General features: G+C 46.8%; 1 protein-coding gene across 3 annotated transcripts in view; it reads right to left on the bottom strand.

The window, feature by feature from the left end:
- The window catches only part of SRRM4 (serine/arginine repetitive matrix 4), a 42,537-nt gene that overhangs the window by 5,472 nt on the left and 17,509 nt on the right, over positions 1 to 19,556 (bottom strand). For 2 of the 3 annotated variants that reach the window (XM_069871283.1, XM_069871285.1), the window contains exons 2-8: positions 17,254 to 17,397; positions 14,811 to 14,894; positions 14,437 to 14,508; positions 12,928 to 12,954; positions 12,169 to 12,219; positions 8,967 to 9,065; positions 7,820 to 7,982 (exon numbers count right to left, since the gene is read on the bottom strand). In XM_069871283.1, coding sequence (XP_069727384.1) covers positions 7,820 to 7,982; positions 8,967 to 9,065; positions 12,169 to 12,219; positions 12,928 to 12,954; positions 14,437 to 14,508; positions 14,811 to 14,894; positions 17,254 to 17,397 — 640 coding nt within the window. The remainder of the gene's footprint in view (positions 1 to 7,819; positions 7,983 to 8,966; positions 9,066 to 12,168; positions 12,220 to 12,927; positions 12,955 to 14,436; positions 14,509 to 14,810; positions 14,895 to 17,253; positions 17,398 to 19,556) is intronic. The other variant, XM_069871284.1, reaches the window with a different exon arrangement.

The following is a 19,556-nucleotide window of genomic DNA, read 5'->3' as shown; positions in this document are numbered from 1 at the left end:
GAAAGTAAAAAAGCCATTTGGCATTGTTTGAACGTTTCTTTGGGGGGAGGGGGTGTTTTTGGTATTACTTTGCTTTTTTTTTTTTTTTTAATAAACCCAGAAATTTTACCATCATGATGCACTGAAACAAAAGGAAAGGAAAGGAAACAAACAAAGTAAGAAAGTAAGAAAGAAAAAGAAGAAAGAGGAGAAGAAAACAAAAGCACATAACCCTGAAAGAAATCCACAGTAAGAAGAAACTTCTTTTCCCCCTGCTATGATAACGGTAAGATTTAGAGATCATGCAAAGAGTATCAGCATGCGATTCATGTTAAACAAAAGAGTTCAACAACATAAATGGGCAACCAAAAAATCAAAATAACTAACTAAAGTAAAAAGCTCTAACAGAGGACAAAGCCCTTTAACTTTAAAGAGGGGGAGAAAAAAAAAAGAAATGAGAATATGCATATAAACCCCCTACATAATTCTTGGAAAGAAAACAAAAATGAAACAAACTCTTAAATTTTAAGCTTCCTTAATAAAGAGGCTGAATGATCGTCACTAAAATAAGCAAAGAATAATCAAATCAAATCAAGGGCTTCTGTAAAAAGTAAAAACTGGCAAATAATCAAGCTTAACACTGAAACAAAAAAAAAAAAAGAAAAAAAGAAAGAAAAAAGGAGGGGAAGGGGAAAAAAGAAAAATCCCTCTGGAAATAAAAGGTATACAGATAGTTCTTTGTGTGCTTTTTTCCCCCTGAAGAAGATACAGCTAATGCGCTTGAGTGACCTCTAATAAATTCCCTGGTGTCTTGCGGATAGCATCCACTTACCCATCAAGAACTCCTCCTTTAGTAGGTAAGGTGTAAGAAAAAAGGAAGAGCGGGCAACATAAGTCCATCATTAGAGTCTCAAATTACATGAAAAAAACATAAACCCTCTCTTCAATCCACACTGCCAACTGTTCGCTCACCTCCTCTATGCAAATGTCATGACTGCTTTTCGTCTGCGTGCTTGTCTTGCTTATAACCCATTTTTATTCCCTTCTGCTTTAATTTAGGCCATCCAGCCCTTTCCTGGGGCCTGATTGCTTCTGCTGGAAAGTTTCAGCTTGCATTAAATCCCCTTGGGTGTCGTGGAAGCGACAAAGGGAACTCAAAGGGAAGACATCAAAAAGAAAAAACAGGAGGATATCCCCCACCCCGTGCGGCGTTGGAGACCTACAGGGAAGGGAACGACAGTCCTGCTCCTGCCAGCCTCTGCATGGGGGTTCAACCATGTCCTGATGGGTTTTGGTGGGTTGCTGAACCCAACCGGGTCAGCAAGGACCTCAAACCAACATAGGCTGCACTGGGCAGGGCTTTTGCCTGGGACCCTGGGCACCACCCAGGGGGACTGACATCATTTGAGTATTTTAGAGCCAAGTTTTAACTCTGCTGGCATTTGCATGAGCCAGTGCAGGAACTGGGAGTGAGGCTGTGCTAATAAAACCTCTGCCCTCACAGTGGGGGGAGAATTACATGGATCCAGCACAACTGCACACTTGGGTGGCCCCCTCCTCTTTGATTCAGATGCTCTGCTCTACTCATTCCCACACGTAAGATTTGGTCTAGGGTCCTTAGAGTGTGGACAGAGGTTTGGTTCCCCCCTGCTCAGGACAGTCCTCCAACATCATCCCAGCAAGCCATGCTCCCTCGTCCACCTACACGTGTCCTCACGCTACGCTCTGGGGCACACAATGCCGCTCTATGCCATGCTGTCCACACTGGGGATCTGGTCCATGCCCTCACAAATCTGGGGTATTCTGCCCAGAGAAAACCACACTGCAACATCGGTAACATCTCAGGGAGCAGAAGCGACTTGCGTCAGTTGTCACACAGCAGGGACAGTCCCTACAGAGAACTTCGCCCTGGACTGGCTGGCACGGGGACAGGGCTTGCTCTTATCCTACAGATCCTGTCACCGTTCACGCAGAGCTCCTTCATCCCATCAGATGGTGCCTTTACATCCTCCTTCCTGCCAATCTGTGTCGCTGGGGCAGGGGCTTGCTCTCAACCTAATTCAAAAAGTTCTAATGGAGACGGGGACATCTGACTCAGACTCATGTGCTGAACCAGCAGCAACTGAAACCAGAGTGGAGCTGCCAACACACAGAGTGGCTTTCAGCACAGTTCATGGAACAATGACTGCCCACAACATCCTCATGCTCTGAAAACACCTGGAGTTGGAGGATCTCCAAGTACTTCCTATGTTGCCAGAGAGAGAGGCATTACTGCTTCTGGGATAAGGGAAAGAGGGACAGGAATTAGTTCATCCCTACAAATCCACACTGGAGGTGAAGACTCACCCATCCCCACCTCATACGAAATTCTAAGCTGTGCTCAGTCCTAACTTGGAGGCATTGGGAGCTCCAGCAGCAGACATGGGAAATGAAATGATCCTTCCTTACTAGCCAACTTGTATCTTTAATGCAGAAGCCCTGGCCAGAGCAGAAACATCTCTCAAATATTCCCAACTAGGAACGAGTGGAGGCACAAGTTGCAAAATCTCATTTCTGTATCTGGTACTGTTCCTTGCTACTTCTCAGCTCTAGCTGAGTCTCTAGCTCCAGTACAAACTGGTATGTTAAAGCCATAAGAGAGCCAGCTATCCATCTTTTCTCTGTCTTTCACCAGTTCTTTCTGAAACCCTGACGCCAAATCCAGAGCCCCAAGTGAACTGTCCTCCTTGCTACAAATCATGGAATCATTTAGGTTGGAAACAACTCTTAAGATCATCAAGTCCAACTGTAAACCTAACACTGCTAAGTCCACCACTGAACCATGTCCCTAAGCACTGTATGGAAGCACATCCATACCCTAGAAGAGACACGACTGCAATTTCAAATATGACACTATATTTTTTTAAAAGATTTTTGCATTAGATCAGCACCCTAATCAAGACACAACCAGCTTTTGACTATCTTGCACTTACAGGCACAAAAATATCATGTGAGGTACTCCCTGGCTGCAGGGGTAGGAAAGGTCTGGGACAAGAAGTGGGCTGCACCAAGGGACACCAAGCCCAGCACTGCACGTGCAAATGCTACCAATTCTGTTCCCTTCCAGTTTAAACCAAAAGGCCTTTATTTCTGCCAAGAAATCCAGCAGTTTCTTGGCATTTCCAAAACAGCTCTCAAGACTGCCGCTGGGACCTGGGATGCACACTCTTGCTAGGAATGGTTGGACTCCGTGATCCGGTGGGTCTCTTCCAACCTGGCGATTCTATGATTCTATGACGTCTACCTTCAAAGTAGCAACTGCTGTCAGCACATCACAAAATCTGTCAAATGACGGGGGGAGGGGGATCAACAAGCTCCTCTGTAGCTCACCATCTGTGGTAGCAGTACTCTGGGAAGAGGCAACATGTAGATACCAGTGAAATACAGATCCCACAGCCCTTGTGAGGGCTGGATGGTCTGGCCTGGGAAAGGCAAATGCCGAGGGGAGGGACAGCAGCTTCCCAACCCCACCACCTCGAGGCACCAGGCTGCAGCCAGTAGCTTCCTGCAGGCTCCAAGGCAGATGTGTGTCCTGTGGTGAGGACAAGTCTCAAGATGCTTGATTCGCCCATCTGCTCAGAGACAAACTCCCCGTCTGATGACCTGGGCTTTGCTTCTGGTGCCATTTTATGTTCTAAAAGGCACGGCAGCCACATCAGTTGGAAGCCAAGCACCACGTCTGAAAACACTGTGCAGAACTCAATTGAATTCTAATGGCTTTTTATTTTTTTTAAGTGTCCTAAAAAGAGTCCGCTCTTTCATGGATCTAATTTTCTCTATGCGAACATTTTGATTCTTTTCTCTCCTCTCTAATAAGTAATTAAATAATCTCAGTGAACTTTGCTTCCTCCAGCTTTCAGCAAGGGACCTAGAGCTGCCCTCAAGGGAACCCAAGATATATTTTTATTGGATTTTTTGTTTCAAATCATTATTTAATCAAGATGAAGAGGGGGTCGAAATGAGGCACTCACTCATACTTCCAGACTGTAATTTTGAGTGCAATCCTAGACCAAGAGACAGTGCGGTCTAATAGGTTACAAAAATATAATCGTTACTTGTCTTCCAATTAAACAGAACAAGTCCATTTACTGTGCTGCAAACAGCCCTGGGGTGAGAGACGACTATGCATTTTCTCAGTCATAAGGGGACCGAGACCCATCAATGAGCAGCGTGGCACAGCCTCACTTATAGTTGGAGGGTTTCTTTCTTGGGTCTTTTTTCTCTTATTTTGTAACTCGCTTCAGAGCAGAGTTTATCTTTTTCAGAGGTGCATAATGTCTCCCATTCTCTCTTTTTCTGTCCATGGGAGTAATGAAAGGAATAAAGATCTTGCATCAATGACTCCAGTCCCCTGGCTGGGAGGGGAAAAAGCAGAAGCAAGAAGAGAACAACTTCCATATTAATGGAAGGCTTTGCCTTTCTGCTCTTCTATGACCCTGTTAGTTGTCAGAAACATGCTGCCTAGCAGTTAAACAAACAGCTTTTCCTCTGTAAGGCAAAACCAAAGCTAGAAATCAGAGAGCAAAAGCAAGCCAACACACAGGTCTGCTATTGGTTTCTCTGAGCCCTCCTGCGCACACATCTCCCCACTCCTACCTTTCTGCAGACGCAGGAGCACAAAGACAAACAGCATCATTTGGAACCCTACCCCACTGAGCTTCCCTGAAAATCTGGCTCAAGCCTATGTTAATTTGTGATATCATAAATGAGTTTCTGTGGAAGCGAAGGAGCTGGCAAGGAAAGTGTATGCAGTGTGCAGTTGTCTTCATCAGGTACAGAGGCAATTAGATTCACAGCCTGCAGGTATTTATATTGCACTGCTCAACAGAAAGCACAGTGGCATGTAATACATCTGTATCAATGTGGAATAAACTGTCTGCAGCAGGTTAGGGGCATTCTGTTTAAAAATAGCTGCTGCATATTACCCATGGTTCCTCGGCATGCCAAGGCACAGACCCACAATCCTATTCTCAGCAGGTGGCTGTTGCGTTTGCATGGGATTAAAGGAAAAATGAGAAGGAGAAGCTTGGAAAGTCACTGCCAAAAAGGAAAGTAGCAAGGAACTTTGTGTTTCTGCATGTGTGCATGCGTGAACGTGCATCAGCTTATGCATAAAGGCAGGAGGGAAAGAAGCAGCAAGGTAGCTGCATGGGCAGGGCATTCTTGTGTATGCTTTATCCCTTATAAATTACAGGTAGACGTAGTAAGAAAACGTGGCTGTTCCAGTAGAAAAGAAGGAAAACAAACTGGAGGAGGGGTGGTGTGTGTGTTATGCTGTGGGTGCATGGCACAATTTACCACAAAATACTTCAACTTTTCAGAAGAAAAAAGAATATAGAATAAAAATTGGTTTAAAAAGCAAAATCTTTGATTTGGAAATGCTTTAGCATTACCTCATGGGAATTTGCGCATTGTCTCTCTGGGTCTCCTTTGCATGTTGGGATCCTCCCTGGACAATCTCTTTCCTCTGGAGATATGACAACACATCTCCCCAGGTAAGGATATTTCAGTTTGGGAGCCCAGGCCCACAGGGAAGGGCAGGGAGTTTGACACACCAGCCTCCACAGAGGACTGAAACATGGCATTTTTAAATCCCAGTTCTGGAGTTTTCCACAAAATCTGTTCTTTTCCAGTAATTTACTCTTGAAAAGTGATCAAGATTTTCTGCAAGAGTCTATTTTCACCTCATAACAAATCCAGGCTGCTCTCAAAGTAGATTCTGATGAAACTGAGCTTAGTTACAGAGCAATCATTTAACTCACAAAAGGAGAGGCATCAGAGAATTATATATAGTCATTAATAAATGAGACTAGAAGTTTCCATTTCATTTTTCCCTTGCCAGTTTTTAGTACACGATATTTAATGACCTTATTCAGGAAAATTTCAGGGACAGCACTTAACCATAGGCTTCAATTTAAACAAGTGCTTAAATGTGCTCTTGAATGATGCCCCAGGAGAGCATACTAGTTTGGGGAACAAAAGGACAGGACAGTAGTGAGTTGCATAGTAAAGGTATCAATGTCTTTTAGTCATTGAAATAGTTGCCTGCTTTATTAACCCTTACTAGTAAGGATGCTGTAGGGGCTTGATGACTTTTTACTTTGCGTTCATCCCCTGCATCTGTAACCATTAAGCTCTGATTTTCCCTGCCCTGCAGCTTGTGTGCTCATTTATCCCAAATGAAGCAAGTGGAAAGGGGAGTGCAGCATGCTTGAGTTTAGCTCATTTGAAAGGTTTTACAATTTTAAATTAGAGTTTACTCTTGCTCTGGGAACAGAACAGCTGGCAGTTGGCCTCACAGGACTCAGGGAGCCTGGCTTCAGAGAGAGGAAACCTAGTATCAATTGAAAACCAGGCTTAGACTTGAAAACATTCATGTAAAATATGAAGCTTGAACAAAAAAAAAAAAAACAAAACCAAACCCTGCTGACATGATGCAGTCTTTGGCTGGTTGCTTTTTTGGAAGCAGCTCTTAACTCATTCCTACTTTCACAAGTTGACAGAGGGCAACACCCCAGTCTCAAGGCAATAAAAGCTTAATACCTTATTATTCTTTCTTTGCACGTGTGCACACATGCACACATCCAAGTGTGGTGTGTAGGTTCTGCTATCCACTCTACCTTATATGGTTTTAGAAGCAATGACTCACATGTGCACTATACACTCAGTAGATATATGTAACGAGAGCAAATATGCATATCTATAATGTTGAGAGACAGCTTGTGCCTGTCTGTACCCACGTATAATCTCCGTGTATTTTGATCAGAATGCTGTCTGTGTGGGTGAGCGGATGAAGTCTCTCCTCTTGTTGGCACGATCTATCTCATATCTGATGTAGCTACTGCGTATGGCTGAGCTATTTCCAATTGATGACTGATCAGTTCCCTACTGTATACCACTTTGAGGTTTAGAGGACTCCATACTCAAGACACCTCTAACCTTACATATCCACACGCGTGAGTACCAGATTGTGCTCTACCTCGAGTCCTATGTAACAATTTATCTCTTCAGAAGGCCTATTAGATACTGACACCACAATCAAAGAGCATCAAAACCTCCGCTTTGCGGCTACCAGAAACAACGGAGAAATGTGCCATGGAAAAGGAAGACTTCATATCAATCTGCATCTGATATTTCTCTCCATCTCTTGCTCCCTCAATTCCCTGCATTATATCATCTCTTTTCATGTATATGGAAAAACATCCCAAGGCACTAAGCCTGGTTTTACCCTCAGCTGCACATACAGTTCCCATTAGCATCAATGAGAGCTCCTCATAAGTTCCAAATTTGGCTCCTGGGCTTGTCAGTCCAGAGCAACTGTGATCCTAGAAGGATCTTGATAGTCAGAAAACATCCACTGCCAATAATCACCAACTCATTAAATGTAAATGTTTCCTTCATATGTATTTGATTCTCTTTCTTCCCCTGAAGAACGTAAACTTTTGGACACGAAGACCAGTGAAGTAAGTTCACATCCAGCTGAGCAAAGACTGCATAACAAACACTTCCCTGTAAAATACCATTGCTGGAGGCCACTTCTTTGTTAAATGTCCTCAATTCATTATTCATAGGCTAGAGCCTTTGCCAGTTTTTCCCCTCTCCAGCCCCACCCTTGGTGTGAAAGTGCTGAAGGAAAGAATGACTTTAAATACATCAGAGAACAGCACCATTAATAAATAATACAGTTTTAACCAACTTTGTCTAACATCACTGTAATTGAGTTATAAAAATTTCATATCAGATTTCTTGCCCAGATTCCCGTGGCTAGTTCAAGCAAAGAAGCACAGCATGTAATACTTACGACTTCCTTAGGAGAGAGGAAGCTGTAGAGCGGGAGGGTTTGGCTGGCTTTTTGGCTGGCCTGAACCTCTGCAGAGGAGCTTCGCCTTGCTGTGATCTTTGAGTGGTGCCGGGAGTGTCTTCGCCGTGTTTTACGCCCTTCCTCCCGAGACCTGGCTCTGTGCCTCCAGAAGACATGAACAGCCACACCATTATTCCTCAGTATTGCAGCAGTGCCCGTTACCTGCTCCATACAAACCCTTGGCAGCTCTGTGTTAGGCCACTGTGTGTGGGAGAAGCTCTTCCACATGACTGCTCTGTGGAGTCACGATGGAGAGAAAAGGGGTGTTTTGCTTTTCTACTTTTTTTAAAAAAATACTTTGCATCCAGGCTTTGGACTTTATGCTCAGATTTCAGCTCCAATTCACAATCTCATGGTGGCTTGAGGCAAATCGTACTTTCACACAGCCTCGAATGTCCCTATGGTGATACACCTCCAAGAGAAGTCATGCTCTGCTCTCGCATGAGCACCCCTCCACTTACTGATTGCATTCCTCCCCGCACTGATCATGGGTTTTTCATAAGAAAATTCCCAGTAGTTAGGAGTGAAGTGGGAGAATGGGGGTGGTTTCTTCAAGTGCTTTCAGAAAATGTGAAACATGAACTCATGATGTGTATAAACTACGCAACTTGCTATTGCAGTGATGCCAGCTCTAGCACCAGCATCCACTTAGCTGGCCCCAGGATGCATCTGTCATCCACAGGACGGAGATTTTAATCAGGTCAGAGACAGTGGCTATAAATTGCCACGGGCAAATATATTTCCATTGCTAGGATCATGTTTAAGGGTTTCTTGGGACATCAGCAGTACAGAGCCCTTGGGCTGGGGAAGGAAGACTAGGCTGGAATCAGCTGTCATGGGCTGATCATCAGCCATGGGGATTAAAAGTGACTGCCAGACCAAAAAGCTGCAGCCACTGGTCCTCAAGGCAAAACCCTTCTATGGCCAATATCACAAGAAACTCAACCCCCAGTATGTGACATAGCTGCTACCAGAATTGGATGTGGCTCTGCAGAGACTTTGAGGGTCACACAGGTTATTGCAATCATGTCCTTCAGCCCACTGGGAAGTGTTGCAGGACACTTAGCTCAGGGAGCGGTGACGTTACCTGCGTCGGCAGCTGGGAGAGTGGGAGTCAGAGCTCTCTGAGCGAGAATGGCAGTGGCGGTGACGATGGCGATGAGATTTTCGGGTGCGCCCACGAGAGCTTTAAGAAGCAGAGGGGAAAACTACCGTTAGGCTAGCAGACTGCGGTGGACGCAAGAGCCAGCAGCTGGAGGCTGAAGTCAGTAACATTCAAATCAGAAAGGAGCTCTGAGTTTTAACCCAGAGAGACTGGTGTATGAAACGGTGTGCAGGCCACCAAGGCATAAGAAATTCTCCATTTCCTAGCTACACTGACATTAAGGCAAGGCATCTTACTGAGATCTATGCTAGCATTTTAACTACAAGCTATTACATCGGCTCTGTAGCCTGCTGGGGGAAGATCTATGGAGTAGGATGCAGGAGTGCAGCAGACGACACCAATCCTTTCTGCTTTCAAGACTTTAAAGAGCTATGCGCTTGCTGGCCCTTCTACTTGCCCTTCCATCCCGCATCCTACCCTAAGACAACCAGGAAACACCCTGGGGACCTTCCAGTTGCTGACCCTCATTGGGGGGAGCACTGTCCCTCCAGGCAAGCCATTGCAACGCTCCAACTTTCACACTTATTGCTCCAACCCTCTCTGTAGCGCAGGTTCCTTGTTAAACAGCCGATGCAGAAGGACAGCCTCCAAATAACACAGTGCACTTGAGGACAGCCAGCCTCCCGCGTGCTCTCTGGGTGGGAGGGTGCAACCAGTCCTATAGGCAGTTCTTACAGTTGCTATATAAACATAATGTACAGGTTCCTTAACTGCAGCCTGCCCTATGTAGAGTTCGGGTATGAGAGACAGGACCGCTTTACCTGGCTTCATATAAAAGCATAGAATCATCAGGTTGGAAAAGACCCATCGGATCATCGAGTCCAACCATTCCCATCAATCCCTAAACCATGTCCCTCAGCACCTCGTCCACCCGTCCCTTAAACGCCTCCAGGGAAGGTGACTCAACCACCACCCTGGGCAGCCTCTGCCAGTGCCCAATGACCCTTTCTGTGAAAATTTTTTTCCTAATGTTGAGCCTGAACTTCCCCTGGTGGAGCTTGAGGCCATTCCCTCTCGTCCTGTTCCCTGTCACTTGGGAGAAGAGGCCAGCATCCTCCTCTCCACAACCTCCTTTCAGGTAGTTGGAGAGAGCAATGAGGTCTCCCCTCAGCCTCCTCTTCTCAAGGCTAAACACCCCCAGCTCTCTCAGCCACTCCTCATAAGGCCTGTTCTCCAGCCCCTTCACCAGCTTCGTTGCTCTTCTCTGGACTCGCTCCAGGGCCTCAACATCCTTCTTGTGGTGAGGGGCCAGAACTGAACACAGGATTCGAGGAGCGGTCTCACCAGTGCCGAGTACAGAGGGAGAATAACCTCCCTGGACCTACTGGTCACGCCATTTCTGATAGATGTCTAGTCACTGCTGCTCCCCTCTCTGACAGGGCCACAGGACAGTTACCAGCAAATCTTGCACAGGTACCCAATTTCAGTGCCCTGCTGTGCTTCCCTTTGTTCCATCCAGGCTGTGACTGATGGATTACCTGGCCATGTTACTGAAGGGCTGTCATTGCCCGTGCCAGCAGCTGAAGTCTTGCATGCAGAGAGGAGGGTGATGTGGGTGGCAGGCTACCTATCACCCACTGTGCCCATTCCCTCTTGTCGTGCCCGCCACAGCATTTATTTCAGATCTGGAAGCGCAGCCATCTGCTCACGCCGGCCTCGCCGTGCCAGCAGGCAAAGCTAACGATGTGTTAGCTGGTGGGAACAGTCTGGCTTCATAGCCCCACTCTACCAGTCACTGACTGCATTAATATGACCTGCTTGTCAGCATTTAGTAATTTGCCGCTAGAAAAACTCAGCAAATCAAATGCTTGAGAGCAGCACCCCTTTAAGACAAAAGGGCAACCTCCAGGGCAATTGCTTCAGCTCCACCTGGTGGTTTTCTCTGAAGCTTTTCACACTCTATGATCACATTTTTTTAAAAAACTTCACACTGTGGAGTCATCCTTCCTTATTTCCATACAGCTGAAACCAGCAACACTGAACATCTCTCCCTCACGTGGTGGATTTGTGTGAAAATCTCCATGTTTGTTCTTCACAGTCTGCATCAGTCCCTCCAGTTTAAGAGTTTCCCCTTTCTGCAGGAAGAAAAACTGGTCCTGTGTGATTTAGATAACCAGTTGCTCAACACAAAGATAAGCCAAAGCAGTGCGATTATACAGAAATCCTGATCCGAGATGGCTCATGGGATGTATCTGATCCACACTCGGGAGCAGTAAGAACGTTTGCAGAAACTGGGAGTGGCTCAGCTCTGATTTGTGAGCTGAAATGTTGAAAAGAGCTAAAATGCCTTGGCTGGCTTATTCCAAAGAGCAGTTCTAGCAGCTCTTGTTCCCCTAGGTCAGTGTATACCAGCAGGGCATATCATCTTTTCTTTAACCACATCATTAGGCTACTGTACACTGGCCAGTGTAACACTGGGTTGGGGAGATGTCTGCTTTTACTGATAACGCAGGAAGCCTCAGTTTTACCACTGAGATTTCCAGGTACACAGCAGCCCAGTTTGAGAGAAAAAGGCTGCACTACTGAACATGTAGAAGTCAGAGAAACGGAGATAGATGAGCTTTCTGCATTTAACAGAGATGGCCTGTGCAGGCAGTACAACATGCACTGCATCTCACAAATTCCCAGTTTCTTCAGTCCCAGTGTGTACTGGGGTGACATCGGCTGTGTCAGGGCTCTGTCTCCTTTCTACCTAAGAGCTAAAAGTTTTGTTGGGAAGAATTAAAGGAGAGGTCCTACTAATACCAAACAAACCAGCAGATTTCCATCTGCTAGCTCAGATTCTGTTTCAAGTAAGTTATCCCAGGTTCCAGCAAAGCCAACCAGGGGTTTGGTGCTCAGGACTGCGTGAACAAGAAAGACACTCTACATCCCCACGAGATACAAAAAGTACCGAATGAAGTGTCACAAAAGAGAGGGAGAGGAAATCTCCCTCTACAAGCCTCTACAAGTCTTTTTCAATTCCAGCAAAACAAGAATCCGTGGTTTTAGCTGTGAAATAATTCTAAGAATTGCTTTAGGCTGTGCAGCCAGCGTTAACTCCAGGGGACCCACCACATCAAGCACTTTCTGGCCCCACAGCTCTCTGCAGGTAGTGCAGGGAACACCGTGAATCACTACTTACTGTTTTTTGTGTTTTCTTTCTTCCTTTCTCTTACTTTTGGGGCTTGAAGAACTAAATAAGAAATGGCTAATTAATTCGGAGATTTCTGTTCTGATAAAAAGCTGCACAATCACACATCAATGTTACAGCTAGTTTGCCCAAGAGCGTGTGATAAAAATGAAAGGGATTAATGATTCTGCCGTAGCACAGGGGGTCTGAGTGCCTGCTGACAAATCTGGCTTGTGGGCTTGGCAAAAAAGGATCCTCAAAGGGATCAGCCATCCTAGTAGCTTTGCATTTTCCCACAGAAAAAAACAATAGTTATTGATACAGTACAAACACGTACTGGAATTAGGAGAGTTGTTCTACCAGTACACACGTAAAAACCCACTGACTCTGAATGTTTTGAAGATGAGCACTGTTGGGGGATGCCATACTGTTTGCAAATAAAATCATAAGAGAAATGAAGACTCAAGATGCAGGATGGATGCAACAGGGATGAAGTTGCCAGGGGCTAGTTTATACCAAGAGGTCTATGGGATTGATTGCACAGGTGGGCTGGAGACCCAATTCCTGTGGGCTTGAGGAACATATAAGGCTGAACAGGCAGAAAGTAGCTTCAGACCCACAGGGAATGGGGGAAGCCAAAGGGATTTGACAAGGAGACACAAAACAAAAATATCTTCTGCCCCTACACAGCTAACATCAGCCTTGTGAGATCTTCGAGACACCATTAAAATCATGTTCCTAAGGCACCTCCCACACTTGCTCATCTCTTACCTGTGTCTTCTCTTCTTTGAGGTTAACCTGCAAGACACAAATACATATACTGAATACGGGGTCTCATAAAACTGTAGTTAGAGACAATGTGCTTAGGCCCAGCATCAACCTGAGCACCGTGAGGCTGGGCAGAATGGCCTTGGCTCTCCTTTAGCCAGCTGGCAAGGCAGTAGCTGAGAAATGCTAGTGTGGTGGAAGTGACTATCACAGTCTGCAAATAATTGAGACTATGATCCTCAGAATAACAAGTCAATAGAGATCAAATACATCCCCTGTTCCTGGTAGGTCCCTTTTCTTTGCTACTGCCTCCAGTCCTGCACTGCGTTTAGTTTGAGGGAACAGAGGTGCATCCAGTCTCTGGTTTTCTGTGTGAAGGACCAAGTAGCAGGCAAAAAAAAAGGTATGTAGGATACTCTTCCTTGCAGCAAGGCCCCGGTCCACTGCACAGCCCGCTGTGTCCCATCTCAGCTTGGAGCACCACATCATGCAGAAGGCATGGCCTTAAGTCCTGCCTAGAGGGGCCGTGACGCTGCCTGGGGCATGGTCAGTTGCGATATGTAGCTGATGTGGTACCAGGTATCTGGAAACAACCTCCATTGGTCACTAATGCTTTAATTATGCTGCCTTTTGGGACCAGCTACAACTTATCCACGTCTTCTAGGGGCATAAATAGGTACTAAACATTCAAAGTCAAGGAACACCTGTCCCAGGACTGCTGTCAGTAGGTGGCATCCATAAAAGAGCATAAGAATCCCTCCTTGGGAGGGAAATATTTTAAAGGAGTTTCTATATCATTGTCTGTTCTCCTCCCTCCCTTTTCTTTAAGATTAAAGATCAGCTTTTCACCCTGTTATCCATTTTTGGTAGCTTCTTTCTTCGGTTCAATACATTATAAATACATGAACTTTAAGGGAGCCAACATCCACTGTTCTCTTCAAATATTGGTTTAACAGTTGAGAGAAAACTGAAATATGCGCAACGTTAAAATTTAATTGGGCTCTTTAAATTAAAAATGGGCTTCAGAAGAGGAACACAGAGTCAGTCACCCAGGGTGGGAGGGAAGGCTGAGATGGGGACCTGTGGAGCTAGGCTGAGCCTTTCCCTAGTCCAAACACTGACCCTTTGCACAGCTGGGGGAGGAGGGAAACAGACTGGCACAAGCCCTGAGTGCTGATCCCATCAATATCCCAGAGGATGAGAGTCACGTGAAATAGGACAGCAAGGAGAGCAGGCAGAGGTTCTGCAGATCTGCTGGTTTGGCTTGTCTGTCTCTCTTCTCCAGCACCCTGGCAGCTCCTATTTATCTCTTTGACGTCTTGGTGGGCACCCTGCTCTGTGTCCTCCTTGCCTGGAGGGATACAGGCTCTGCATTTCCTTGACTCTCAGGAGTTTAACATCTCTCTGTTCTACTGGTGTGGGGCTAGACCCACAGCCTCACAGCAGCGATGTCTAACCACCCCTCCAACAGCTGCTGCTAGCAGGGAATCACATTTTTCGAGGGGAAAATACCTGTTTCGTTTTCGCTTCTTGGAGCTTTTCTTCTTTTTCTTCTTCACGGGCGAAGGGCTGTAGGAGGGAGACCTGAGGAGGCAGAAGGGCCTTAGACAGGCAGGACTCCCCACAGCCCCCCCCAGCCACCCCAACCCTTACCCCACCGCTGGCAGCATCCCCCTGGGAAAGGGACAAAATGGGACCCCGAGGTTGAGTCCCAGCCTGGCCTCCATACCCTGAGAAGAGGGCAAGAAACTGGTGGCACCTTCCTGGGCCTCTGCAAATCACCAGCCCCTCGCACCTCCCTGCAGGGCACCCAGCCTCCATCCTGCACCCGCTTGCTTCCCATCCTGAAGGGCACCCAGCATCCATCCTGACACAGCCACCCTCACCTCCTTCGCTTCTTGCGGCCTGACTTCTTCTTCTTCTTCTTCCCGCGGGCCGGCAGTGGCGCAGGCTCCTCATTGTATGAGGGGCTGAGGGGGAAAACCAACAAAAATTAAAGTAATAAATCCAAAAGCACTGTCTGAACCAGCTCAGATGGGACTGCTTTCACCCTCATTTTCTGCCATCCCCACCTCAGGGGCATCCAGGGCAGGGAGATCAGTTTTCTCGGTGGACCAGGGGTGCTGGCGAGCACCTAATTACCCTCTAACGAATAATTTGGTCACAGTTTAAATGAAGTGTCTCCTCCATGGGTTTAATGGAGATATAATGAGACAGCTACTGTACACCACAGTGGTTATTTAAAACATGTTTGCTGAGGTTAACGACTCTGTAACAGATTTATAGGATTCGTTGCTCTTTGTAAATATGCTTTAAATAATTAATTGGCATTTAATTTGCATACAATAATTATTGCAACCAGATGCATCTAATGATAATAAAAGGCTTGACATATGTTATATAGCAATTGATTAGAAATATATATATATTTATGGAGACTATGGTAATTTGACACGATATGCATCTCTTACATGCTTGTTAAATCCTTGAAAAAAACCCAAACCCTCCTGTAAATTAATTTCTTTTTTAAACGTAAAACACTGAATTTGTATTCCACTTAAATGAAAAGCAAATACCATGGATAAATTAATTCAGAGCACTGGGCTAAAAGTATGACAGATACTCTGTGGCTGCTCATTAACCAAAGTAAATGGTCATCAACAGGTCGCAGCCTGTTGATCCCAAGGTGAATCCCCAGATCAGCCTGTGGATGCCCTAAACGATCACCACATCTGAATGGACCCCCAGGTGGATCCATGCATGAGGTTTTGGGGGGCACAGCTGGCTCCCTGGGGGCTCTGCAAAATCACTGTTGGAATTGAAGGAGCTAGGTTTGGGCCTCAGTTTCCCCACTTCTTATGCTGCTGGTGGGGAACCTGCAAAGGCAGCATGTTTGGAAAATGCTGCGGGAACATTGCTGCAGAAGCTGGCCAAAAATTGAGCTGTTTCTGCAGAAAGGACAAACATTATCGTTATTAAGAGTCCTAATGCAGAGCAAATGTCACAACACACTGAGCTGTCGGAGATGGTGACGGGGGGACGGGGCAAGGGGACTCAGCGTCCGTTGCCTGACACACGTTCACTTGGGGCTTGAATTACTGCCAAAATTACACTGTCATAAAAAGCCAACTGCTTAGTGCTTTTAGGACTCTTAAATTCCTCTGCAAAATCCAACTGTACGCTAATGCTTCAGTTGTGAACTGTGACTAACTGAGCACCAATTGCTTCTGGTGCAGTAAATCAGAGAGGCAGCCACACCATGGCCCCAAGGAGCATCCAAATACTTCTTCTCTATCTCCTCTCAAGGATTTCTTGGGCTGGCAGAAGCACTGCCAAGGGGATATGGCACACCTTGGCCTCGTGTGTCTTTCGTCTGCCTTAAGGTAGAAGAAACGCGTTTTCCAAGCTCAGCCATCTGCCCTAAGACACCCGAAGGGTCTGTCCCAGACCAGGGACCTGAGCACGCATCTCAGCCTCTCAGTCGTCAGGATGTTCAGCCCTAGCTTTCACGCGCTTTCCTCTAGCACAGGTTTGGGCTTTCCAGCAAACAGGTCTGGGTGCATCTTCTCTACCCCTTGTCCTGGGCCACGACCAAAAGAGAGCAGAGAGCAAGTTCTGACCATGCAGTGTGGCCACAGGCAGTTTCTGCACAAAGCCCTTCTCCCTCTCCAAAGATAAAGCCGTTTGTCTTTGATGTGGGAGTTTTCTCCCTGCACTGATTTGACTTTAATTGTTTCTCTGCGATTGTAATCGAAGTCTAATTAAAAATACGCTTTAGATTATTGTTATGGTTAGCCTGAAATCTGAAGATATGAAATGTACTTTCTTGCTCTTTCTTTCCAGTGTCTTTAACCAAAACAGGGAGGCTTTAATCCCAAAGACAGTTTAGCAGGCAGGGCTCAGAGACCCTAGCTGCTTAATTTACAATGCTCAATTAATTTTTCCCCCCTCTCAAGTTGTTGGAGCCAGCACTACTGGTCTGATCTAGACATGGGTAGAGGAGGGGGATTGCAAAGAGTGATGCCCAGCCAGGGGTACCCTGCAGACCTGCTAGCACACAGGGATGCTGGCAGATCTCCTTGTCTTCCAGCCAGGGTTGCTTGCAAAGGGTCTGTAAAAGCAACATGTGGAGTGAAAGTGAATTACAGGTTTGCAGATTTCTCTCTGCAAACATGGACAGAGATTTCATACATTTGCTGTATGCCTACATGGCCATTTAAGCCATCCCCAACTCTCACAGACCCCAGGGAGGCTGAGTGAATAGTCACAGATGCCTCCTCTGCCATCCCCTTGCTTCAGGGTGAGCCTGCTCACAGCCCTGGCTCCTACCTGTATGACCTACGGCGAGCATGGTCTCGTCTCTCCTTGCCTTTGGCACAGCCGTTGGTGGTGGAGGCCTCCTTGACCACACAGCCACTCAGCTTTTCAGAACGTCTGTCCTCTGCAGGGTACGGCAGGCAGCCGAGCGTCCCGCTGCAGGAGCAATAGAAGTGAAAAAGAACAATAAAGAACTATCCATTCAGCACAGCTCATTGGCTGAGGCTTTTCTGTCTACTGGGGAATCCCGTCTCCTTTCTGCAGGCAGGAGCTGTGCTGCTGTGAAGGAAAGCTGCAGGTTGCTCTCAGGCCTCCTGAGCCCACAACACTCATCTCTGCAATGGGAAACGCTCCCACAAGGCTCCAGGAAGACACCATTTCCAAGCCAAGCTGTGACCCAGCATGGGCGCACTGCGCTCAGTTTTAAGCCACAAGCATTGTGCAGATGAGGAGCAGTTGGACAACCCCACCCTGCAGGGACAGTACAGGGTCTGGATCCAACACAGCAGCGAGGGACAATGGTAGATAATCAGACCAGGGCATCTTCCTCCCGACTGTAGGTTTTAGTTCTGGTCTCACACTCTGGCAGGAAAAAAGATAAATTCAAACGCTATTCCCAAACCTGCTATTGCATTGCCAGTACCTTACCACACATCCTCATCCTCCCTTCCAGCACCCACAGAGAAGCAGACTTTTGGAATCCAGGAAACAGCCCTTCTACCCACTTCTGCAAATAGTGGGACAGTGAACACACCTGTTCCTGCTGAAAGACCGAACTGGAGAATCTGGGACGGCCCAGAAGAACTAAGGGGAACCACCTGAGCCAGGCAGGTGCCTATAAGAGCCCTGAGGAGACCAGAATAGATGGCAAGGAGCAGAGCCAGGGCAGGGAAAGCCTAGGGGTGAAAGGTTTTCAAGAAACACTAAAGCCTGGACAGAGCAAGCTGAAACAGAGAAAAGAAACCAAGTGGGGAAAACAAACCCAAACAAGCCAGAGCTCAGATACATGGGAGGATGGTAAATAGGTTTCCAGTCCAGGCAGAGGTTTATCTCACAGAAAGATTAATGGAAAGCTACAAACAATACCCAGCAGGGGCTCTAAGAATGCTGTGTTTTTGGTGTCATTCAGAGTATTATTTGAATAACTAAAGCAAGTACTGACATGCCCAAGCCCAACCTGGCTGTGGGATGGTACTGATGGTACCTTGGTCTCAGCTGGCAGAGAAAGTTTCTTCCCATTATCATTTTGAAGTCAATCACAGGAAGGGGCTGTGGGTGCTCCTTTGGGGTTTAGACACCTGCAGGTCAGCTCTGCAAGGTCCCACTGCTGTGTTTGCCACTCGACCTACCTACTCCCTTCAGAAAGCACCGTACTGAAGCTCCTGGGCTATGTGAGCACCACCAAAGCAAGAGGAGGCTGAGATGTGCTCCTGCAAGCCCCACAGCCACGGTGGCTTAGGGGTGCTGGGAGGGTGTCTTGGCTGCAGAGACCATCACAGTCGTGTGGGGTCAGGAACAAGGGTCAGGGCCAGGTGCGTGCTGCACATCTAGAGGGTTAAGTGGGACCAACAGCGTGGTTAAAGAGCAACATGATGCTAAAACAGCACGTTAGCCCATGTTAGGCTTGGCCAGAGGCTTGCATGTCCCAGGGAACGTCCTGGTGCCTGCCCCAGCCATGAGTAATGCTCTTCAGGGCTGGAGTTGGCACAGAAGCACCTGCAGAAGTAAGACCACCCTTCTCTTTCCACCTGTGTTTTCCCTCTTACCAAACCCTCACTTTCTTTAAGAGCTGACTCTTTCTTGGAGCCTATTTTGTAACCCCTGGATATTTAAGGATGTGCATCAGCAAAATACAAGAGACAGGGGTCAGTGGGGGGAAGCCAGGTGAAATTTTTCCAGCCTAGGACACGCAGCAGGTGACACTGGCTGATCCCATGGTCCCTCTGCCCTTAAAAATCTATTACTTTGCTTGTAATAAATCCCTCAGTCGCTTCCCAACATCTATGTTATTTTTAACAATCCGAGAAGCTACATGGTTAATTGCTTTCTTTGTGAGAGCTAATTAGCTGGTGGCCTTTCCTGAGCCCCTTTTAAGAACAGCCTTCTGAGGCTCAATCATTAAGATCCATTAAAAATGTCCCCAAATTAATGACCTGTGCAAAGTCTGGGCTGGATCAGCTCCAGCAGTGGAGGCAGGAGGGTTCCTCCTCAGGCTGGCAGCACGCTGGGGCACGACTGCTTTGCAGAAAGGACTTGGGCACAGCTGGCTATGTCCCTCTCGCCCTGGCCCCCTCTCCCACTAATAAGATTTTCAG

This window comes from Phaenicophaeus curvirostris, chromosome 17 (assembly GCF_032191515.1).
Source record: "Phaenicophaeus curvirostris isolate KB17595 chromosome 17, BPBGC_Pcur_1.0, whole genome shotgun sequence".
Taxonomy (NCBI): Eukaryota; Metazoa; Chordata; class Aves; order Cuculiformes; family Cuculidae; genus Phaenicophaeus; species Phaenicophaeus curvirostris.
This window is presented reverse-complemented; position numbering and strand designations above follow the sequence as displayed.